Below are 24,717 nucleotides of genomic sequence, written 5' to 3'. Positions count from 1 at the left end.
TACTGAAACTGGTAGAAAAACCAGGACTTCTTATCGAAGATGCCATCTGAAAGAGTTTAGCAGTCTCCACTCCACTCCATACATCACTGCCCAAAATAAAAGCATTTCTGGGGCTGCCCAGGGACTCTAGAAAAGGGGTTAAAGTATACATTGGTTTTGGCAGAGGGCTGCACATACACAGTTGTAGGACAGTAGGAGAGGAGTCAGGAGAAACACCACAGGAATCAGCACAGAGTAGGAGAAGAAAGCAAAAAACCTGACAGAACAAGCAGAATATGGCTTAAAGAACAATTCAGCAAGGGATTTTTGGGCTGAGGTCTGGGTATCTCCTTCAACAAGACAAGGGGAGAGCACAGACACTACCTGCTGTAGTAGATGAGAACAGGACCTTGACTATTTTTGTTAATTGGAAGGTAACATCAAAGATTCCTAATTCTACCATCAACTTCTTTAGTACAAACAACCCAAAGGAATTTGAACTGTGAGCAGCAAAGGATGAGGCCTAGATGTTGAACTTTCAAGTGACTAGATATACAGTAAAAACATGCAGCCTTATTAAGACCAGCATCTCTTCCAGAGAACTGGAAACCAAGTTTGTTTTGCCCAATTTTAAAAGGCTCAGATAGTAATCTGGGCAAGTTAGACCTTGCTCACCTTCTTAATATATCAGCTGAATAGCTCCTAGAAAGCAGAATCCTAAAGACATCCCTGCAGGATTATGGTGCAAAGAAAACGCAACCACTATTTTAAATCTTTAATTGTATCAATAAAACAGTTAGCAGAAGAGAACTAGTGACCAACTTCTATTTTTGGAATGCATCTAGCAAAGTTCTTCATGGTGCAGTAATGAATAATTATTGTTTGAGCTGCAAGAATTATAATTTGACCATTCTGATCTGTGATTTGGGGCAGAAAAAATGGGAATAAGCGAACAGTTTTCCTCAATGACAGGTCAACAGCACCTTTCAAACACTTGGATGTATTTTGTTTAAAATATGTGCTAGTGAACTGGAAGAGAAGACAAGCAATATGATAACAGTATTTCAAGTGATACCAATACATAGAAAAGCAAATTTTGTACAGGCAGGTGATACCTTCTATTTGACTAAAGGATACAGCTGGTAGAAAACAGCCATCATCTAGGCATGCTAACTCTCCTCCGACCTTCTACCTGCTTCTATCCCTATTACTGCTGAAACCAGGGCAATAATACACACTCTACTCAGATCATCACTGACTCTTCTTCTAACATAGGCTTTTTTAATATCTCCTTATAAAAAGATTATTTTACCCACATGCCTCCACTACTACATTTCTTTTTCCAGTAACAGAAGTAGTACTCAGGTTTCAATACAGGCATTCACCCCTTAGTAAAAAAAAACCACACATTATGTGCTGACATACCTCACCTGTAAGATAAATTCCCAGAGCTCAGAAATTCAGTTCCTTTATTTATTAAGCAACTAGTTAACTTTAAGTTCAGCACAGGCAAAAGCACAGCAAGAAGTGAAGCTTAAAATATAAAAATCACTTTAGCAGGTGTTCTAGTTAATGGCTTAATTGTCCCTTCTGCTAAGCCTCTACTCTAGTAGAAAGTATCACTTAGCTAGTTCAGCCACTAGCTTTCCCTGTTGAGAAGTTGTTGTTCAAATATCCAAGAGGTTTGATCAAGCTTTCTGATTAACTTCCAGAAAGCACAAAGTAGCTTTGTCTTGTTAATAGCAAGGGTTGTTACCAAGCGCCATTCCGGAAGCCAAGTATACTTCCTCCCTGGTAGGAAAGCGAGTAGCTGAATTTTGCTTCCATTCCAGACAAAAATTTACTCCTCTATGGCCAGAAAAGCAGAGTTCCATGAAAGGGGTACTAAGATACAGTTTGTCTTGTCTTCTAAGCAAGAATTTCGCTTCAAAAGACATCTAAAGATCTAGATCTTAATGGTATGTTTTTACAGCTTGTGCTACTAATGGGCAAAAGAGCACCTAAATATACTTCATACTGATGACTCTTCCATGTATTCTAGGGGTACTACCGTCACAGGATTTGTGGCCAGACACATATGCTATGGGACATAGCCAAATCAGTTCGCACTTGAGAGCAGATCTTCACTGCTCCAGGGTAGTTGTGCCTTCCCCTGAGCTACTATAAGCATCAGAGGTACTTTTGCAACAGCTGATGAGAGCCAAAGTTATTTGTGTGAAGGTCCTTTCCACTCAGAGATGGGGCAGGGCTTCAGCAGAAGCTCTGCAAATGAAAAAAACAGCAGGGACTCGGATAAAGACCAGAGTCCTAGAATATAGTCAGTGTCTATGAACTATCGCTTAGAGAGCTGTGGCACTGTCCACTTAGGGAAGCTTTTCAAAGTCTCCACTCTGAATAAACACTTGGTCCAGCTAAGTCTATTTGAATTTGTGTGACGTTTAGACTGAGTTCCCTAGTTTGGAGTTGTCCTTCCAGTGGAAAAGTTCACTACTATCATCCAGAAAGAAGCACAATCAATGCAGCCTCTTCTAAAAGGGGGGAACTGCAGTTTAGACAGTGAAAGAAATTAAAGGCAACAACATCCCCTCTCCTCGACACAGATAACGCCACTGACAGGCAGATTTTCCCTGTGGTGCATATAACTACACACTTATGTGCTACTTATTCTGTTTTGCAAAGCTGAATATGTGCTGGGTAAAATATTACAGCTCTCATTTCTTCTGCACTCTTCCTGCTCTTTCAAGGTTATTTCAATAATCGACACGTATTCTCTTAGCCAAGGGAAAATAATACAACCAGTCACTGATTTGGCATGGATCATCTTGCTGGAGACCCTCTCCATGCAGCTATGTGTGCAAGCACCTGTGAACAAGTGGCTATAAGCGTCAGCTCTTGAACAGGCTGTGTTGTTAAAGCCTGGGCATAAACACACAGGCCCCCAAATGATAAGCTTAAACCATACTAACAACTGTTTGAGAAAGAGGTCCTTCATCAATAAAAGCTACTAGCACATCCGAGTCTGACTCATCTCTTTCACCATCTGCGACAACATGTCATTTGCATTAATCCCTCATTTTCCTTGCTCCACATTCTTCTCAGCATTCATGCTTCCCAACTTGCAGGAACATTTGTCTGACCTTTCCCCATAAAACAACCACCATCGACATGTCTATTTAGATGAGCCCACTGATCATAGCCAAGAACACTGCACTGATCTGCTATTACCATCCTGGGAACCAATGAATTGAGAATTGCTAATGAATCACTAATGCTCAGTGATTATATCTTCAACAGACAGGGGTTGTATAGATGGGTCATTTCTGTGTGTACACAGTATTACTTCTTTTTTTTTTTCATCCCTACTCTACTACACACTTAAAAATACATTCAGATAGAGAAAGTACTTCAAGTGCTCTCATGAAAAGTATGGGGGCTGAACCACACAAATACCTTGCACCAGAAAGGCTCTACCAGAGCAATTGATAAGTGCCACAAATATGCCATCACCAGTGGTTTCACAAAACAGGCATCCTACTTTCAACACCTTAGATTTAATCCATACGGGAGATGTACAGAATACCTTTAAAAGGCAAAGTCAGGCAATTCAAATTCATCTCTGAATCAGAATCTCAAGAGGACAGCTTTGGGGCACACTAGGATTTCCCTCCTGCTCACCAATGCCTATTCCACAGGTGATAATTACCTCTCTGCCTTTCAGTAAGGGCAAACAGAGATCTCCTCTCCACAGGGGAAAAAAACACTTTTATCTCTGAAGTTGTCTATCTGATTAACATGATAATGTTAAATTCAGACAAAATGCACCAGCCCGTATTTAGCCTCAAGTTTGTGGCTTCCATTTCAGGCTTGAAAAAGTTCTCATGTCCCTCCAGTGCATGGGGAAGCTGGTGAAAGGCAGTAAACTTTCAGAATTAGGTGGAGAAAGGTCACATACATTTTGCTGATGGCCCAGGAAAAAAGCAATATATTTCAGGCATTGAAAAAATCATTAGAAGGCCACAGCAAAGCAAAGTTTTAGAGAACAGATTCCAGTTTGGTGCTCTTAAGATAGATCAGCATTTGACAAACAAAAGAGACAACTCTATGCCATCCTCTTTCTCCTCCTATCTGCCCCCACTGCCAGGAGCAGTGTGGCAGGAACCCCCCCCCCCCCCTCCCCTCCCCTCCCCTCCCCCCCAAAGTGCAAGACGTTCACCCTCTAGATACCCTGTTGTTAAGCTCTGAATCAGAAATGGTTGCCCCTATTAAGGACAGCCTACAATCTCACCTCTAAATTGTTAAATACCACGACTGTCAGAACCTATTTCAGTCAGTTGAAGCCATTGAGAGCAAATCCCTTTAACCACTTTAAGCTCAAGGGCATGTTGGCTTTATGCAAAAGATAAGCCTGCACTTTGGGAAAGTAGAGCCTGCTTCTCAAAGAATCAGCACAGACACTCACAAGACACTGATGGAGGCACACGCAAACAGTGCCACAAGGTGGCCCAAACCTCCTCCTTTAGCAACAACTGTTGAGTCCTCGAGGTTATGCAAACCCTTCTCCCTCTCCAGCCAGTCTTCTGGAATCAGTGCCTTTCACATCCAGCCCAAGTCTCCATACCGTGGTGTTCACCTTGAACACCACCACACATGTTCTGATGCCAGCATTTAAAACAGCACTTAGAGACCACAGTAGCAGAGTACAGTGGTTTGCCTGAAGCAGCATTTTGACTACACTTTTTTTTTAAAACCACAGCCACGGAAGTCCATGTGATGGATTGTGCTTGGATTTAAGCTTCAGAACTGTGTGTTCTCATTCAGCTAATCAGTGCTCTTACATCCTCTGGCTTTGTATTTATATACTTATATATATATATATATATATATGATTTTTAAAACTATTTATACACTACAAGCAAATTCAGTAGGCAAAATGGGACATACCAGCACTTCAAGGAGAGATTAATTAAAGCTTGCCAAGCAGGACGAACCAGAATACGGAATGGGAAGGCTTTTTCCTCCTCATCCCAGCGTGTCTAGATGTTCACACAAGAACATCTGAAGTCCTGTTTCAACCTCTGAGCGAAATGCAGTGGAGCCCATAAACCATTGTGCTGTGTAATTTTGATACAGATTCAAACACTTCCTTTTAATTACCATTAGAAGAAAGTTAAGTTTGATCAGATTCCTTGACAATGCCTATGCAACACTTCCTCAGTGCCTTACAGTTAACTGGCAAAGCTGGTACCACTACTAGGGAAAAAATTCAAGCAATTTAAGAAAAGTGACTGAAGACTGAAATTTCTCTGCAGAATTGCGATCTTCAAGCACCGGGCTGGCAGACAAACTGGCTCTTTGCGGCACTCTCGCTGCTGTTCAGCCGCGTGGCATGTGACAGCTCAGCTGGGACTCAGAAGTCCTTATGCTGCTGCAAGGACTTGGACAAAGGGGCCGAGGAGCTCAGGTTCTTTTAAAATTAAAATTCTAAACTATATTCCCAAACTTGTACTATACTTGCTATATTTAGAAAGAAGGAAGTGAAAAAAGCCCTAAATATTACAATTCTTTTATCCCCTTTCCTTCCATGTTTTATTGTTTCAGTGATTTAGAAGTTTACTAAAACATGCTGAGGGGCAATGAATGCAAAATTTGGGGTAACTGTGAACCCACTATTTCGTGTGTTGCATTTGGACTCCCATGCAGCCTATGTACTTCAGTGAGACAGCAAATATTTCACCAGTTAAGCAAGTAATTTCTTTCATATTGTCTCCAGTTCCACCTGGGAATCCTCATGCTAACAAATTTTAACACCAGATTGCTAGTATCTCAATCATTCTAGATTTAAAAAATACCTTTAAGAACCCAAGCATTTTCCTGCACTAATGAATGTTAAATAACTACAGAGCCATCTAACTTAGACCACTTCCCATTTAACAGCTTGATGTCCTTCAATTAATGTCAACAATCTACCCTGAAAACTACCTATGAACTCTAGACTTCAAGTGATTCAGGGAAACAGAACTTCTAGTCTATTTGCACGAATGTTATTAACATCCAGAGTAGCTCTAATGGTTCATCAAGTGCTTATTACTAGTTAGACTAAAGTAGCTGAAGCAGGTGGCTGTGTCAAAGATGAAGAAACAGCACGGCTTACACCTTACACTGCTACTTCTCCATTCACAGAAAACACTGTGTTTAAATCAGCCAGTCCCAGTTGGGTTCCCTGCCCACACCCTGCCCCCGAACCCAAGCAGTCCTACTGAACCAGGTTCAGCCACCATTTCTTTTAAATCTCATTTCCTTTTCTTTAGGAGCACACTTTCCTCACTATAAATAAGAACAAACAGGTTTTCTTCAGCCCTTCTTTTCTCATCCACTCTAAGTCTTCCCCAAAAACTTTTCCCAGAGATATTGTTAGCCACAACATGGTCATGGCATTATCTCGTTATAGGCAACCCTGCTCTTCAGCACAAGTACAGCTGTCTTTCCAAAACTCTGCTTGCCTTTGCTAAACTTTCTCTCTCTCTCTCTTCTTTCTCTGGAAATACTCTGTCCCAGCAAAAGAATGACATGCTTAGCCTAAACTGCACTTCTGCTGCACTTTCCCAAGTAGTGGATAGATCGTCATCTGTCTGGTGAGCCCTAAGCTCTGCCTATCCTGCCCATCCAACCCACAGCAGGAAATGGGCTACAGGGCTAATGCGGACTACCACGCCCTAACAACTGGAAACGTCTTTTCTCCCAGCACCACCGCGATTAGGAACTTGGAAAGGCGAGACAGACACATCGTAAGGGCAAAAAGGGCAGGCCTGGAGCTGGGAGTTGTCATAACATCAACACAGCTTGTCAGAGGCATTCCCAAAACCGCAATCCAGCCCTTCCTGCTGTAGAGACTGGATCATCCTGCTTAAAATATTCATACTCAGCAAGAGCTTCTAGTGTCCACATAATCACAGAGTGAAGCTCTTGGCGCTTCTCCAGGCTCAGTTCAGAGCTGATCAGAGCCTCTTAACACTTCAACTGTATGGTTTCTACTACCTCTTGAGGAGAACACGCTCGTGCTTGGTGTTCAGCTGATCTGTCCTTCCACACCTGACAAACCAGCCAGAACGAGGGCAGTCACAGAACTAAGCACCAACATTCATTTCCAAAGGGAAGAGAAAAGAAAAGGAATAAATAACACTAAGTCCAATGGCTAGTTCAGAGCAACTAAGGGGGCAGAGTTGAATTTAAAAACATCAGTATCTGCTGACACAGACCAAAAGGAGCAATTTTTCTATGACAATGGCTTTTGTGTCATGGCAAAAAATGCAAGCTGGGCACAAATGCTGCTGAGAGGTGGTGAAGAGGGATGAGAGGGAAGAGAACTTTACCAAAGGGAAATATGTCTGGACGACTTGGACACATACACGAGCATGGAAGCTTGGTGAATGATCTCCAGTCATTCACATGCCACTTTGAATAACTAACCTGGACACTTAACACAGTTACTCTTCTTTATTAAGAGTGCCAGCACAGGAAAGTTGCTTTTGGCAGCTGGGTAAGAGTTATACGGCTGGCTCTACAGTGAAGTCTGCTTGCAATCAGTTACAGCTGCAGCAGCAAAGAAAAAAGCTTTCAAATTTGACAAGGAAAGTCATTTTGAGTCTGCACAACATTGCTCTTCATTTAAACCAGTGTACATACTTGTACGTGCATCCTTCTTCAAAGGAAGCTTTGAAAGGCCTGGAGTCCCCCTCAGCTGCACCTGGGGAGAGACAGAGCAGAACTCCAGAGAGGACACACACCAAGCACAGCAGCATGGATGCAGCACGAGTCTGCCTAAAGCTAGTTATGAGGAAAATCCTGAGGACAAGCGTATAGTTAAGGCTCTCCTTCCGACTTCTCCACGTAACCATTCCCTTGTGGCCCCAGCCTGTGGGACACTGTCCCATTAGTAAATTACCTCTTCCCTTCAACCTGAGTAGAGAAAAACTACTTCCAGAGGTAAAACCTACATCAATAAATTAGGAAAGAGGAGGGGAGGGAGACTGGCTCATAAATCTCACCTGACCTGAGTATTACTCTTGTATCAGCTTCTGCCAGCAAGAAAATAGGTGAAGTTTACTGACCATTGAGATGTAATCTACTTAATACCATGCAACATGCCAATACATATATTTTTAGAAAATCAATGCCATACACTATCAAAATGTATCCATTAAACAGACAAAGAATCTAATAATCAGGAGATACCAACAGTTACTGAAAAATCATAACCCAGTCCAGAGAGATACGGGAAAGACGAGGAGTACAGTCAGGACCCTAAACTTTAGGAAGGCAGACTTCCAGCTCTTCAAGGAGTTCGTCAGTAGGACCCCCTGGGAAACGGTCCTCAGGGACAGGGGGGCATAACAGAGCTGGCAGGTCTGTAAGGATGCTTTCCACAGAGTGCAGGAGCTCCCAGTCCCCAGCTGTAAGAAGTCAAGCAAGGAAGGGAAGAGACCAGCATGGCTGAGCTGAGACCTGCTGGTCAAACTAAAGGGCGAGAGGGAACTGCACAGACAGTGGAAGCAGGGACAGGTATCTTGGGAAGAGTACAGGGATGCTGCCCAGTTGTGTGAGGATGAGATCAGGAGGGCCAAGGCACAGCTGGAGCTGGACTTTGCAAGGGATACCAAGAATAACAAGAAGGGCTTCTAAAGGTATGTCAGCCAGAAATGGAAGGCTAAAGAAAGCGTAGCCCCCCCGATGAGCAAGAATGGCAACCTCATATCAACAGACGAGGAGAAGGCTGAGGTACTCAACAACTTTTTTGCCTCAGTCTTCACTGGCAACCTCTCTCCTCACCCCTTCCCCGTTGATGGACTGCAAGATGGGGTCCAGAGGGGCAAAGCCCTTCCCATTGTAACAGAAGACCAGGTTCAAGACCGCCTGAGGAACCTGAACATACATAAGTCTATTGGGACCTGATGAGATGCATCCCAGAGTCCTGAGGAAATTGACTGATGTCATTGCCAAGCCACTCTCCATGATATCTGAAAGGTCATGGCAGTCAGGGGAAGTCCCTGGTGACTGGAAGAAGGGAAACATTGTGCCCATTTTCAAAAAGGGTAGGAAGGAGGACCCTGGGAACTACCGACCTGTCAGCCTCACCTCTGTGCCTGGGAAGATCATGGAGCAAATCCTCCTAGAAGCCATGCTAAGGCATGTGGAGGACAGGGAGGTGATTCAAGACAGCCAGTATGGCTTCACCAAGGGCAAGTCCTGCCTGACCAACCTAGTGGCTTTCTATAATGGCGTGACTATATGAGTGGACAAGGGAAGAGCTATGGATGTGATCTATCTGGACTTCCGTAAAGCCTTCGACACAGTCCCTCACAACTTCTGTGTCCTTCTCTCTAAATTGGAGAAATACAGATTTGATTGGTGGACTGTTTGGTGGATGAGGAACTGGTTGGAAGGTCACAGCCAGAGGGTAGTGGTCAACGGCTCGATGTCCAAGTGGATGCTGGTGATGAATGGTGTTCCTCAGGGGTCAATACTGCGACCGGTGCTGTTTAATGTGGGGGGATGGCAAGGCTCGACCGAATTGCTTGTTGTAGAAAATCCATTTTAAGCTTAGCATGTCCTTGACAGAACAAGGAATTTAACAAATCAACTTTGCGGTTAGCAAGAATGTGAAAAACAGAATGCAGCTGGGGGAAGAATGAGGGAGTATGGGCGGAGTTGACATTTAGCTGGCTAGCCAATAATGAGCTCTAACTTTGCAATATGTAGTAGCTAATTAATCACTCTATAAATTGTGTAACCAAACTGTAATAAACGAAGCTTGCTTATCACTCACATTGAGTTGGCTGCATTCTTCCGCCGTCTCTCCAGGACAGCAACCCTCGGGGTAGAACTTCGCCCCGGCATTTGGCGCCCGAACAGGGACCTGGAGCAGCGGCAAGGAGCGGGGCACTGGGAGCAGCGACCAGGGGGCAGAAGCGACCGAACACTGCGCTGTGGTGTGTCGACTTAGGAGCCTGACTACGTGATTTTGCGTACGCTCGCCACCGCAAGGGCTACAGGTTAAGGGCTGCAAGGATATCGCTTCGGCAGGTATATGTTTTTAATTGTTGTTAAAGGATAAAGGCTTATTGTTAAAGGTATGGATAAGGAAGTAGCCCTAGAGTTATTACAGCGCTTTTTAGAAAAGCGGGGAGTAGAGCTTGGTTGTATTAAACAGCTAGCGGGACTAGTGGCAACCGGTAAGCTCAAGGGGTTTTTTAAGACTCCAGATTCGTTATTTGAGGAGAAGGAGTGGAGGGATTTTGGAGACGTGTTATGGGATATGGTGATTGATGATGACAAGATAGGTAAAAAGTTAATGAAGCCGTGGCGGGAGGTTATCAATTGCATTAAGAGGTATAAAGTTGAGAAAAACCTTGCGGCCGTTGTTACTCAGAAGTTGGAAAAGGTAGAGCCGTCAGCCCCCCCGCCGGAGGCGGGATGTTCCTTGTTTTCTAGTGGAACCACGGCACCCCCTGGAGACAATGCCTTGTTATTTAGCACGAGTAAGGTCCCGGAGCCTCCGTGTTGGGAAAAAGTGAAGGTGACGATGGAAGGGTCTGGTAATAATCAAGAGGCTGAGGGAGAAAAAGAGTTAGGGATAGGGCGGAAGGTGGAGCAACGAAAGGCGGAGCAAGAAAAGGGGGAGCAGGGAAATAAAGAAATGGGAAAGGATAGTGGGACCTGTAGGAGGCCGATGGGTATCAATTGGAGGAAGGTGGCAGACGAAGCGTCTGAGGCAGGGGAATTTCTCCCCTTGGCCTTTCCGGTAGCGTTTGAAGAAGATGCGCATGGGGATTATCATGGTAATCATATTCCGTTGGGCTGGAAATTGTTGTCACAGTTACGGAACACGGTGAATGAATCAGGTTTGCACGGCGAGCCATCTAAGCAGATGTTGAATTATATATGGGGGGGTGCTGTGCTTTGTCCTGAGGATATTAAGGTTATTATGCGAATGATTATGACTCAGTCGCAGTTATTGTTGTGGCAGGCCCATTGGCAGCGATATTGTGAAGCGTCCGCTCAAACGCCGCGGGAGCAGGGCGATCCGCTGCGAGGCGTAACAGTGGAACAACTGATGGGGGCAGGTCCTTTTGTCACTATCAGGGCACAACTGCAGATGGGGCCCCAGCGATGCTTGGAGGTTATGCGTACGGCTAGAGCTGCTCTTGAACACGTTAAAACCGCACAGCCCTCGCCGTCCTATATGGGCATTAAGCAAGGAAGGGAGGAAACTTTTGCTCGCTTTATTGATCGCCTCACTAGTGCCATAGAACAGTCAGATGTACCGGAATGGATGAGGGCAGCTTTGTTGAGGCAGTGTGTTATTCAGAATTCGAATACTCAGACTAGAAACATCATAAGTTCTTTACCCGCTGATGCCACAGTAGAACTAATGTTGGATAGAATGAGTAGGGTACCGGTAGGACCACAAGCTATGTTGGTCGAGGCTATGAAACAGTTAGGAAGCGATATCCTTCAAGCCCAACAACAGGCCTTCACAGCCCAACAGCAAATCCAACAGCAAGTGTTCGCCGCTCTGCAACCCCTTCGAGTTAATGCTGCGGAGGCACGACCGAAGCCGCCACGAAACTTTAAGTGTTACCGATGTGGGCGAGAAGGACATATGAGACGTAATTGTCAAGCCACCAGGGTGTGGTGTGAGAACTGCCGTACGAACAATCACAATACTGAGATATGTCTCAAGTCGGGAAACGGACGGATGAGCGCGTCGAGCCGTCGCGCCCCGACACAAGTAGCAGCTCCAGCAGTGCAGCAAGTGACTGCCAACTTACAAACGCCCACAGCGACATCAGCAGCCAGTTACAACCAGCTACAACCGGCAGCCTCGGAATGGATGTGGCAACGGCAGTAGCTGTCACCCTATTGGATCAAAGACCCCAACGAGTACCAAGCAATGTAAAGGGACCAGTGATTATTAATAAACAAGCATGTGAAACGTTATTACTCGGCCGCTCGTCAACAAGCCTAAAAGGTTTGACGGTCATCCCAAGACTCATTGACGCCGATTTTACCGGGACTATTAGCATCATTGTCCAGACATCGTTTCCGCCAATACATATTCCAACAGGCAGCAAAATTGCCCAATTGATACCGCTGCCGCACCTGACTGCGGGTATTTCCCCGAGAATCACCACCCCCCGGGAGGACCGAGGATTTGGCTCAACGGGAGCAGGAGTATTTCTGACCATGTCTATGAACCATCGACCGACTACGATGGCTACGCTAGAGGCCCGGGGTCAACAGATCCACCTCTCGCTGCTGTTGGATACAGGTGCTGACTTAACTATTGTAGAAGAAGGGGTCTGGCCTAAAACATGGCCTACGAAACCAATGGAGCGAGGAGTTGAAGGAGTGGGAAGATACACTCCGGTACAACGGAGCGTGGACCGTATTTTGATAATCATAGACAACAGACATGCGACCGTGCCAGTCACTGTCATGCCCCTCCCGACTGGAGTGAATGGTCTAATTGGAAGAGATGTTCTTGACCAATTGGGGGTGGTGCTAACCACCGAGAAGGTTTTTCAGTAACGGTCACTGCAACCTGGGCTTTCCCGATCCCATTGCAGTGGATAACGAACGAACCAGTGTGGGTCGAGCAGTGGCCGTTAAAGCAGGAAAGCCTCGCCGCCGCTCATCAAATAGTGCAAGAACAACTAGACCAAAAGCATCTGCGTTTATCGACAAGCCCTTGGAATACCCCAATTTTTGTGATCAAGAAAAAATCTGGAAAATTTAGGCTAGTACATGACTTAAGGGCAGTTAACACTCAAATGCAATCGATGGGAGCGCTGCAGCCAGGACTACCTAACCCCGCTATGTTACCAGAGCATTGGAGACTGTTGATAGTGGACTTAAAAGATTGCTTTTTTACTATTGCATTACACGAGCAAGATATGCAACGCTTCGCATTTACTTTGCCCTCTGTTAACAAAGAGGCGCCAGCACAGCGTTTTGAATGGACAGTATTACCACAAGGAATGAAAAATAGTCCCACGCTGTGCCAGTTGTATGTGGACAATGCACTACAACCCTTAAGGAAATTATGGCCACACACGTTAGTTTACCATTATATGGATGACATCCTACTTGCGCAAGAATCGGAGTTCAGTCCAGAACAAGTTCGGATATTACATACAAAGCTGAGAGAGAATGGTTTAGTAATAGCCGTGGAAAAAATTCAAACGAAAGCGCCATGGCTATATCTAGGCTGGAAGATTTCTGACTCTCAGATCCACCCACAAAAACTGCAACTCAACACGTCAATCAAAACACTGCATGACGCCCAAAGGCTGATGGGAGACATCCAATGGATCCGTCCTGTCGTCGGAATATCCAACGCACAGCTGGACAGCCTTCGACCGTTACTACGTGGGACAGACCCAACCACACCGGTGCAACTTACGTTGGAACAGCAGCGTATCCTCTCTCAAATTGCTGACCAGATTGCCTCACGTTTTGTCCACCGCCGTGACCCCGACCTCCCTATTGACCTTTGTGTATTTTTAACAAATTCTCATCTATTAGGAGCCCTATCGCAAAAAAAAGAAAAAGGGGGAAGTGTGGGGGGATGGCAAGGCTCGACCGAATTGCTTGTTGTAGAAAATCCATTTTAAGCTTAGCATGTCCTTGACAGAACAAGGAATTTAACAAATCAACTTTGCGGTTAGCAAGAATGTGAAAAACAGAATGCAGCTGGGGGAAGAATGAGGGAGTATGGGCGGAGTTGACATTTAGCTGGCTAGCCAATAATGAGCTCTAACTTTGCAATATGTAGTAGCTAATTAATCACTCTATAAATTGTGTAACCAAACTGTAATAAACGAAGCTTGCTTATCACTCACATTGAGTTGGCTGCATTCTTCCGCCGTCTCTCCAGGACAGCAACCCTCGGGGTAGAACTTCGCCCCGACAGTTTAACATTTTCATCAATGACTTAGCGAGATCAAGTGCACCCTAAGCAAGTTTGCAGAAAACACCAAGCTGAGTGGTGCAGTTGACACACCAGAAGGATGGGATGCCATCCAGAGGGACCTGGACAAGCTCAAGAAATGGCCCTGTGTGAACCTCATGAGGTTCAACGAGACCAAGTGCAAGGTCCTGCATCTGGGTCAGGACAACCCCCGCTATCACTACAGGCTGGGGGATGAAAGAATTGAGAGCAGCCCTGCTGAGAAGGACTTGGGGGTACTGGTGGAGGAAAAGCTGGACATGAGCCACCAATGTGCGCTTGTAACCCAGAAGGCCAACTGTATCCTGGGTTGCATCGAGAGAAGCGTGGCCAGCAGGTCGAGGGAGGGGATTCTGCCCCTCTACTCTGCTCTGGTGAGACCCCACCTGGAGTACTGCGTCCAGCTCTGGAGCCCTCAGCACAAGAAGGACATGGAACTGTTGGAGCGGGTCCAGAGAGGGCCACAAAGATGATCCAAGGGCTGGAGCACCTCTCCTGTGAGGAAAGGCTGAGAGAGTTGGGCTTGTTCAGCCTGGAGAAGAGAAGGCTTCAGGGAGACATTAGAGGAGCCTTTCGGTACCTGAAGGGAGCCTATAGGAAAGATGGGGAAAATATTTTCAGCAGGGCTTGTTGCGGTAGGACGAGGAGCAATGGCTTTAAACTAAGAGAGGGCAGATTTAGACTGGATATAAGGAAGAAATTTTTTTATGATAAGGGTGGTGAAACACTGGAAAAGATTGCCTAGAGAGGTAGTGGAAGCCCCATCCCTGGAAACATTCAAGCCCAGGCTGGATGGTGCTCTGAGCAACCTGGTCTAGTTGAAGTCCCTGCTCACTGCAGGTGGGTCGGGCTACATGACCTCTTATAGATCCCTTACAACCCAAAGCATTCTATAATTCTACGGGGGGAAGTTGCCTCTGTATGAAACTCCATTCAATATTTTCACCAACGATCTGGTAGAAGACAAGACCAGTACTGCTGAAGATAGTGGACTGGTAAATAATAGAGCAGACAAGGCAGAGAGAGAGCAATCTGGGCCTGTCAGTGAGCATGCGCAGCCAATTCAAATTGGAGATGCAGTCATTCAACAAAACGCAAATTCAGACACCTTCACCCACATCAGGTCACATCGGGTGTGGACAAGGATTTAGAAGTCAAAATATACAGGCACTTAACGCTCATTTCTAGTGTCACACTATGACCAAAAGTGATTGCTCTTTTGATCTACAAACTGGACTTAAGAGGATTTCCCTCTCCTGTGGCGGTAGTGTTTATTCTGTGGTTTACAGATTCTTTTGGGGACTTGAGAAAGCAAATGAAGAAGGGTAAAGCTGTACACTACTTCAAAGAGATTTCTAAAAGTCATTTAAGAAAAGCCAGCTCTTAGGAGTTGGCTTAAATTTGCTTTGCACATGTCTGCACCTTCACAAAAAAATTTTTAAGGCTTTGCAGATAAAGATGGTATGGAAAATTCCTAGTATATGGCATTGGCCTGCTCAATAGTGAGACTCCACACATGGGCTGGGGTATCTGGATTTTACAAAGCAATACAGAAAGGATGCAGAAAGCCACAGAAACTACTCCAAGAGACAAAGTATCTCACACCAAGAATCTTAAAGGGCTCAGTTGGCTTCATTTCTTAAAAATAATGTGAGAGGCAAGGCAATTACAACACACAAATCCCCTCACAGGGAGGGACTACCAGTTGTTAGAGGCCTCTTTAATCTAGCACAGAACAACCTAACAAACCAGTTGTTGGAACCTAAAGGCAAATGGAAAGCAAGGCACCTTTCCCTCCCACACGCTCCTTCCTAGTTTGTTTTAATTAAAAAGTGCAGAAGTAGTGCATCTTCCTATCTTCAGATCAAGTCTGGCTGCTCTTTCTCACTGTTAAGCCTAAGTCAAATACGTATTATTAAAACATACAATCCAGGACACTCTGTGAGAAACTAATGCCTAGAACATACAGGAAGTCAAAGTGGATGTATTTGTCTTTAAACTACAGATATGAAAATCCGAGCTTCAGCAGGTCAGTAAGTTCACAATATGGTTGAGGGAACAGATGAGAATGCGACAGAAACATGCAGATTTAAGAGTTTCAGCTGCCCTCAGTATTAATGGCAAATGAGTTCTTAAAAAACCAAACTTATAAATTACAGTTAGGATGCTTTTTCTGCTTGTCTTCAAGATTTCAACTTCTTTTTTTCAAAATCCAGAGATTTCAGTTGTAACAAAAGCTGAAACTGTCTCTGACTACTTGCATTTACAAGCTGTCCTCATTACAGATTTTTTTAATTCATTTCTTACGCAATCACAGAAAATGTACATACAGTGTTCAGTGTAAAGATGAAACTGAAGGCCACAGAAACCACACGATGGAAAAGACTCTGGAAAACACACAAAGTTTAGCTGAGCAGTCCAGCTGCTGAGAGAAACTAATAGGAGCTACAGCTCACAGGAGAGTTTGGGGTTGAGATGTATATTCCACAAGGATTTTGTCAATAAATGGGACAAGAGGTGGCTGAACACCACATCAGTCTTCACAAACAAGCAACCACCAGGATGATCCCAGCCTGCTCTCGGCTTCTCCCTTTCAATCATCATAAGGTTTTCTGATTGCAGAGAGCAAGGTAGCTGCTACAGAAAACTTTATCTGAAGTATTCCCCACGCAAAAAATAACCCTTAAAACAGACCTTTAACCGGAGAGATGCAGACTTTAACCCACCTGACAGATGGAGGGACTATTGTTCCATTACTAACTTAAAGACTCTTCTGCAGCTTCAGCACGGCCAAATCTCTTTCCACTGCTTATCGTTGATTCAGTTGTCTGCCTGTCTCTCTCTGGTATGCAAGCATTCTGTGGAAAGCTTTCTCCTACAACTCTGATCCAAGAACGAGTAGTCATTCTGACAATCAAAAGTCTTTTTCTAGCAGCAGGCTATCTTCTGTCTTTCCAGAACAGGTAGAATACTTCACCAATACTGCATATTACTGTTAAATCAGCAGCTACACTGATGATTTTACCTGTGAAACCACAGATTAGACTTTATACATTTTTCTTAAGGCATTTATTTAGCAACCACCAACAAAAATTCAATGGAAAAAATAATATACCCTCCGCATTGCTTCTCTTTATTCATGGTTCAGACAGGGATCATTAGTTTCAAGAAAAATTCAGTGGAAATAAGGTAAAGCCTCCAGTAAATGTTTTTGATTTAAAAACACCCCAACCCCCACTCCCTTTAACCAGAAGTCACATCTTAAAACATGATGAGTGTGTTTGAAAGTTCACGGTGCAAAATAGAGGGGGATGGCAACACCTCCTCAAATTGGTCAAAAAAACAGCTATCCTACTCTATACATGAACACTGTCATCTCCCTTCCCCTCTTCCTCTCCCCTTCCATCCACCCTGCAACAAAATCAATATATAAAGAACATCAGCAGCAGCTTTATGATAGGCAATGATCCTTTTTGACATCGGTCTGTGATAAGATCGTTGATTCTCTATCTTTAAATTACATCATAGCTGTGTAAAATACGCAGTGATATCCAAAACGTGAACTCTTCACATCCGCTGTCGATACCTCAGCAAGATCCAGACCGCTGCCGCAGCAAGCGCCAGGCCTGGCACAAGAATGACTGCTAGAGGAAGCCCACCTGCTTCTTCATCGCCTTGATGACCCACAGGGCCATTTTGTGGTTGCACCTACAAGGAAAAGAAAGTATTTGTGTCAGAGCCCATCACAAAAGAGCTCCCAGCTCTGCGTCAAGACCAGGCAGTTCTGTAAGGACGTGCAAGCTGGTTTCCCCAGGTACCTGTACACTCCACCACACATGGGAGGGTTAGAATGGCTTTGGACAGACTGAGCTTTCCTGCAGGCGACCCAGTCTTTTTTCCTGCAGGCTACCCTTTTTTTCTTACCTGCCCTGTACACTGGTCCAGAAGATTTACTCCTTTTATTAAGGCAGTGAAAAAGGGGCCTCAACCCACCTCTCCCCATCAGCATGCTTCAGGCTGATCAGTATTTACTTCGACATCTTCAATGCTAGCCAGGGATGTTCAAATTACAACACTGGATTAAAGATTCCTCTCTTCCTATATCCAAAACAGTGCCAGTATATTTAAAACATAGCAGCCCACGTTTGTTCCTTTGAGGTGGGCTGCACACACATCTCAACACTAACATGACCGATGACCTCAAACAACAGGGGAGTTTTGTCTCCTGTAAGATTTTGGCTTCTGAAACAAAAATGGAGAACTTGAGATTCTGTCTTCACAGACAAACCTCTGCCTCCAAGAAAGAAGATCAGCAAGAAGACACACCATACTCCAGCAAAACAATAACCTGGGGGCTTCTCCCAACTCACCTCTTCACTGACACTGTTACAAACAAGTAATGCACGAATTATTTCAGCTGTGGTCAACTAGACAAGGCCACAGTTCAAACAAAATCTTTATATGCATAATTCACACTGAGCACCCGGACATAGTATTTTTCTGCTTCATGAAACAGAGAGTTATCAATCATAGAAACTAGTCCACAATGACCCAGAAATAACCCTAAGAAACAGGTAAAACATACCCTGCGCTGAATTTTCAGAGACACATCATAGCCTGCATTCCTGAACAGCTCCACAGCATCCTTGTGCCGCAAATCCTTCAAGTCTTTGCCATTGACCTAGCAGAAAAGGAGAACCAGTTGCTTAAGGGCAAAAAGCAAATTCTTAATGACGCAGGCTAACATAGGAAGGACAGGAGATAAAAACATCTTCCTCTTTCACAAAATCCTGCAGTTGGGGCATGATAATATAATCAGCAAGATCCATATTCATCCATTTGTATTATAAATGTATTTTTGTATGTTGAGAGACAACATGAGAAACTCCAAGCCAAAACACAGAGGTACTGAAAAAAAACTACCTAGAAGCAAAATCAGTATGTAAGAACACAGTAGTGTCAACAGCAGCTTCTTATGCTGTTGCTTTACTGGAAACAAATCAAAGGTGTAGTTCTGACAGCTAATGAAAATAAAAGAGCAGCTATAGAAAAATTTTTATGATGAGCCTCTTTCCCACATTTACCTTTGGTTCCCCTTTGAAAGCTTTCTGTTTGAAAGAGTGTTGCAAACATATATTTAACAGCATATTGATGTAACAAAACAAAATAAGACTTACATACCTACTGGCATCCACTTAAAAGCATTAGGATTTTTCTTGATTTAAAATAATATCTCATGGCAGAAGGTTTTATAACCTACTTGATTTAATTTACTAACTGAAGATATTCATCCTAATTTTTCTTTTTCATCCCCATTACTCCTAATTGTATCCCCTGAGATCACAACCAGTGCCTCCCTTCTCTTGATATTCCGACTCCCCAAACGCAAGTACATAAATATCAAACTGTCAAGAAAAGATAAGATAATATTCTCCGTTTAACTTAATATCATTTTCTGGATCAATAATAGGCTCCAGCTAGTGCAAGGCACTCCATAGAGGCTAAAAAGATTACATGTGGAACATAATAAGCAAGTGTAAAATAAAATTAAGGAGTATTAAAAGATCACATATCACACTAGGAGAGGCTACTTCTTCACTCCTCACTTTGTAAAGCATATTGTCTCGTATGATTGCCAACCACCTAAAGAACCAGAGGGACTGCACCTCAGTCACTTTAAAACATTTTTCTAGAAGAGGAAGCAGCCTGTATTACTCATGATGAGCTGCAATGAATAGTTTTATGGCCTATAAGTTTTATAGCCTAAAAATCCCCTTGAGCACGAGGATCAGTAATCACTGACTGCCAGTCAAAAAAATTGAAACTTTCGAGGTTGGAGACCGATTCTTTTATTTACACATGTGTAAATGACGATCCATTGTGGGCAAGAGAAGGTCTGACAGATTCTAAAACCTTAGGGAGCAAGTCACAGAGGAAATACAGTTGAAGGAGTGCTTCTGAGACAAGTCAAGAAGGCAGAAAAGATGGGCCTATATGCAGAGGCACACATCTCCCTGGTGCTCAAAGGTGTCTGCAGACCCCCAAGATAGCTCCTTCCATGGAGTTTCCTCAGCATCATCTAATTAGATTCATCACATCCTTCCTTCCCTGTGCCCTGCAATGGCAAGCCTGCATCTCATATCACATCACTGATCACAGCACTTCAGGGACACATGGGGCGACAGAAGAAAGGGCTTACCGCTAAAATTTTATCTCCTTCTTGTAATCGGCCATCAAGGTAAGCTGCCCCATCCTTTTTGATCCGGCTGACATAGATGCTGCTGTCATTGGAAATGTACTGCTGATCTGTCCCACCAACAATGTTGAAGCCCAGCCCTAAGGTAAGCCAAAGAGAAAGCTGATGAGTAAAGGCTCAAAGCTTCGGACCTCACTGCTGTTGTTGGGGAATGTACCCTCCCACGTTGTCCTGTTTTCTCCACAACACTGAAACTCAGAGCGCACACATCTGCATTGTCCTTTCCAACCACCACTGCCTGGAAAAGTGATTCTCATAAAACTCGTCTTGACAGCAGAGGAGATACCCTGAACGCCTGAGGGCCCAGATGCTTTTTTCCATAAAGCATCCATGAGCCATTTTCAGGTGGGTGTTGGGGAATACTGAGGGACATGCCATCGTTTCTGAGATGCTGATTCAGCCCTCAGCAGGAATATGCCTCTTCAGCATAGCATGAAAGGAAAGAGTTCTGCATTTCACAGGAGGTTATAGTAAATCATTACCCTTGAGCAACAAGAAATAATGCCTGACAAGTGTTTCATGAGCTGGAAAACAGAGTTCGGAAAGGCAAGGAGCATTACACCCTGTCTACAGATGAGGAAACAGGCAAGAGGAGCTATGCTACCAGCTCAAGGGCACCTAGAGCTCGGAATGCTCCTTTTCCACATCTCAGGAGCTGGAACTGGCATCCGTTGCCTCCAAGAATAAGATTAGCTTAGATGCAGCTCCTTCAAATTGTATGTAATCACTTTGTTCTGTTTCAGGAATTCATAACATGACAGGAAATAAAGACTCAGATTTAAATCTCAGATTTAAAGCAAAACAAAAAGGAATACAAATACATTAAATGGAACTGATGTTCACATTTTTGTTATGTTTCATATTGTTCTCTAAAGTAAGCCTCGATTACAGATCTCTAGCTGGAACCAGCTGCTGGATTAAAGCATAGTTAAAGATTAAGACTTCTTGTTTCATTGAAATCCAGAAGAACAAATTTAATTCAAAATCTGGAAAACCACAGGTTACGAGAGCACACTTCCCATCGCACACGCAGCTAAGTTTCTCTATGAATAATAATATGTGGCAAGGGATGGGAAAGATTCCCCAAGAAAAGGCTTGCAATGAAAAAAAGAAAGAAAAGTCAAGGAAAAGAAAAAAAAAACCCCAAATATACAATCCAAGTAAATGAAGGGGGGTGGAGGAGGGGACAACAGACCACAACCCTTTTTTTTCCTGACATAAACCAGTCATCCAAAACCTATTGTCAAGAACAGCTGAAAGCAAATTCTCCTCATGTTCAGCCAGGCTGATTTATTTATTTTCTCTTCCTTTCTTACTTTCTCTCAAAGTTGAGACTAGAAACTTTGAGAAGAAGAGTCACAAATGAAAGTAAAACTACCCTGTACCCGCTGGGAAGCAGCATTTTAGATCAGTCCTAGAAGATCAAAGGATGTACAAGATGAGTCATGCTATTTTAAGTGTGCATCTGCAGCTGGGAAGTAAAGAAATATTAACAGCAATGTTGCCACACCTTTTTTCTTTCCTCCCCTTCCTGGCAGCTTCAGACAAATGAGGAAGAAAATGGAAGCAGCAGCAGACTGAAGAAACTCTGACATTTCAGCTAGACTAATATCTATTCCAAGAAGGGACAGTTGTGCACAATAACAAACCCTTCAGTGGTAATGAAAAAAAAAAAAATCCACAAACCTAAAAATTATTTGCTGTGAAGCCAATAACCTGGGAGCCGAGGGAATCAATGCTACAGAAAGTATAAGGTTTAATCAACATTTATTAAAAAGCCAGAAAGAAGGAATCAGAGTTTCAGAGTACATAGATTCTCTCTCATATCTATAAAAAACCCCAAATATGTATGCAAAAAAGTATACATTTTGCCAGTGTTCACCCACAATTGGAAAAATAATCAAGAGTCATAGCTTTCAGCGGCAGAGGCAACATGAGACAGGAGCAGATCTTCATGACAAAAAGAGGCAGCAGTTAATGCTAGACCAAGTTAAGTATTCACAGGGCTTTTTCACTGTGTCTTTGCTTTCCAGCACTTCAGCTTCCACTCTGGCTAAAAATATCTTCCCTATCATTCCTTGAGCTCTCTGCTGTTCTCCCCCTTCCAGCTCATGTAGCCATAAAAAGGGACACAGCACAGCCAGGAGAAAAGGAGCAAGGGGAAGAAGCAAGCACATGGCACCAAATCCCTCGCCTGCAAGGGACCAGCAGTGGAATGGCAGAGCTTTAAAAGCAGGCCCTGGGCTAAACTTCTGGCCCTCCCTGAGGCTGCAGACATCCCTATGCCTCATTCACACACGCCCCCCCGGAAACATAGAAAGCCCCTCAAAAAGACATTAAAAAAAAATCATGATTGGCAGGATTATGAAAAGAGAGATTGAATACTGTTACAAATTGAACCGATTAAGTTACTCAGTTTTCCATAAAACCAGATTTTTCTGCCTAATTTCAGCCTAGTACTTCAGAAGGAAATTTGAAAAATGAGAGACACGCACACACTGTTTTGCCACTGTAAATACGTTCACCTCAGCAAACTTTTGACAGAGATGTTTAGCATCAGACCTGTTTTAAAAAGTTGTGGTCAAAACTCCGATTAGAGAGATTACGGGATTACACTGTACTTTACAGATAACAGCGTTTTGTTCCTTCCACAGAAATTAATATTAATTCACATGGTAAATGCATCAAGGTCATAAGGGGCTGTAGGACCTCCAAATCATGTGGCATCGTTAGAAACCCAGCTCTAAAAACGCACAGCCCACCTTAATGACAGAATGAATGCTGCTCGTGGTAATCAGATTTACATTGCCCTGGCCGCGCTCAAGACCTCTCAACTCTGCCCTTCAATTATCCCCTTTCCACCTCCCTCAAAATTTTAGGTTCCCAAATGTACGGATGCAGCTCTCCCATCAGAACCAGCTCCATTTAGCAAACTAGTTTTCACCGACAAGCGTGGCTTCGTTAGCTTGGGCTCGCGGCAGGGCGACGCAGCTCTCCGACCAGTGGCCTCTCCAGCGAGCCGGGGAGGCGGGGGCTGCCCGCCGGGCTCACCCGCCGGGCTGCGATGGCTGGCACGGGGGCCAGCACCGACCCCAGCCCCGCACGGGAACTGCTGTCACCCCGGGGAAAGGAAAACGGCACGCAGGCCAACGACGCGGGTGGTGCGCGGAGCCAAGGCACCCGACACTTGTGCAGACAGAAGGGCTGCCACGTTTTCTCTCGTGCCCGTTTTAACTGAAGAGAAGGGCTTGCGCACCAAAGCACAGCTCTCGCTCCGAAACCTCCCCGGAGCCTGCCTGCGGTTCTCTGGAGCCGGGATTTCGCTCCGGAGCCGTGCGTGTGGTGCTCACTTGCCGCACTTCCGAAAGCATGATTTGAATGGCATCGTAAACCCTGTAAAAATACGAGGAAGGGCAGGCGCCTGCAGGTCTCCATGAGAGCGCGCATCGCTGCGACCAGAAAAGCAAAGCCACCATCTTCCCCACAGCCTGCCCCGGTCCCCCTCCTTCGCCACCCCGGAGCCCTCTCCAAGGCCACCCCGCACACCTCCGGCCGAGCTGGCGGCCTGGCGTACGGTCAGGCCGGCTCACGGCTTCCAGACACCCCCCGATTCCGGGTACCGAGGCCGAGCACCCGCCACCTCCCTCGGAAGCAGCAGGAGCTGCGTCGGCAGCTCCCGGGGAAGCCAGGCGGGAGCGGTCCCACCCGGGGCACCGGCCGCTCCCCCAGCGGTCAAAGCCCGACCCCGCCAGCTCTCCCCCACGCAGGCCACGGGCGATCTCCACGGGCACGCCGCGGCAGGAGGCCGCTGGGGCCGGCAGCATCCCGCCACCCGCTCCGGCCTCCCCGCCCCGCCGGGGGCCGCGCAGGCCTCGGCGCGGCCGCCCCGGCCCGGGAGGCGCCGAGGGCCCGGCGAGGGGCGGCCGCCCCGGCCTCACCTGAGGGCCTGCGGGTGAGGCTGATGACCTCCTCGGAGAAGCCGCCGCCGCCCGCCGCGCTGCCGTTCATGCTGCGGCCTGAAGGTGAAGCGGCTCCCCGGGCGGCCGCTTTCGTTTCCTCGGCCGCCCCGGAGGGCCGCGCCGCGGAGCACTGGGAGTTGTAGTCCGCGACCGAGGGACGGGGCCCCGCCGCCGGCCCGCCGCGGGCCCCCGGGCCTGGGGGCGGGCTGCGGGCCGGGCTTCTCCCTCCCGTCCCCCGCGATGGGGACGGGGCCGGGCCCCGGGAAAGCCGCCCGGCCTGCCCGGGCTGCATAACGCGGCCTCCGCCTGCCCGTCGGCACCGGCCCCCGCCCCGCTGCCCGGAGCGGAGGCGGGTTTCTGCTAAAGGTGTGATGGTGTGCTGGGGCGGCCGTAGCAATAGGTTATTGGGAAAAAAAGAACAAGGCAAAACTTATCCCTACTTATTTCCTTATTAAACTTTGTCCTTATCTATTGCAGCACGCGCCACAAGTGTGGCAATGCAGACAACGACAACA

At 45.5% G+C, this 24,717-nt stretch overlaps 2 protein-coding genes across 2 annotated transcripts in view; both read right to left on the bottom strand.

Annotated features, from left to right (window-relative positions):
• The window catches only part of LOC104334254 (deubiquitinase DESI2), a 95,813-nt gene extending 78,868 nt beyond the window's left edge, over window positions 1–16,945 (bottom strand). The window contains exons 1-2 of the mRNA XM_075425097.1: window positions 16,714–16,945; window positions 7,663–7,723 (exon numbers count right to left, since the gene is read on the bottom strand). Coding sequence (XP_075281212.1) covers window positions 7,663–7,674 — 12 coding nt within the window. The 5' untranslated portion in view covers window positions 7,675–7,723; window positions 16,714–16,945. The remainder of the gene's footprint in view (window positions 1–7,662; window positions 7,724–16,713) is intronic.
• An 88-nt stretch (window positions 16,946–17,033) lies between these two features.
• Window positions 17,034–24,474, bottom strand: SYNJ2BP (synaptojanin 2 binding protein). The gene is made up of 4 exons (XM_075425095.1): window positions 24,182–24,474; window positions 20,187–20,323; window positions 18,573–18,668; window positions 17,034–17,695 (listed from the first exon to the last, which is right to left on the bottom strand). The coding sequence occupies exons 1-4, from the start codon at window positions 24,249–24,251 to the stop codon at window positions 17,555–17,557; spliced, it is 444 nt and encodes a 147-aa protein (XP_075281210.1). The 5' UTR covers window positions 24,252–24,474; the 3' UTR covers window positions 17,034–17,554.
• Between the last annotated feature and the right edge of the window lie 243 nt (window positions 24,475–24,717).

Source organism: Opisthocomus hoazin, chromosome 7, assembly GCF_030867145.1.
Source record: "Opisthocomus hoazin isolate bOpiHoa1 chromosome 7, bOpiHoa1.hap1, whole genome shotgun sequence".
In the NCBI taxonomy this organism is placed as follows: domain Eukaryota; kingdom Metazoa; phylum Chordata; class Aves; order Opisthocomiformes; family Opisthocomidae; genus Opisthocomus; species Opisthocomus hoazin.
The sequence above is the reverse complement of the archived record's forward strand: the minus strand, read 5'-3'. Positions and strand labels throughout refer to the sequence as shown.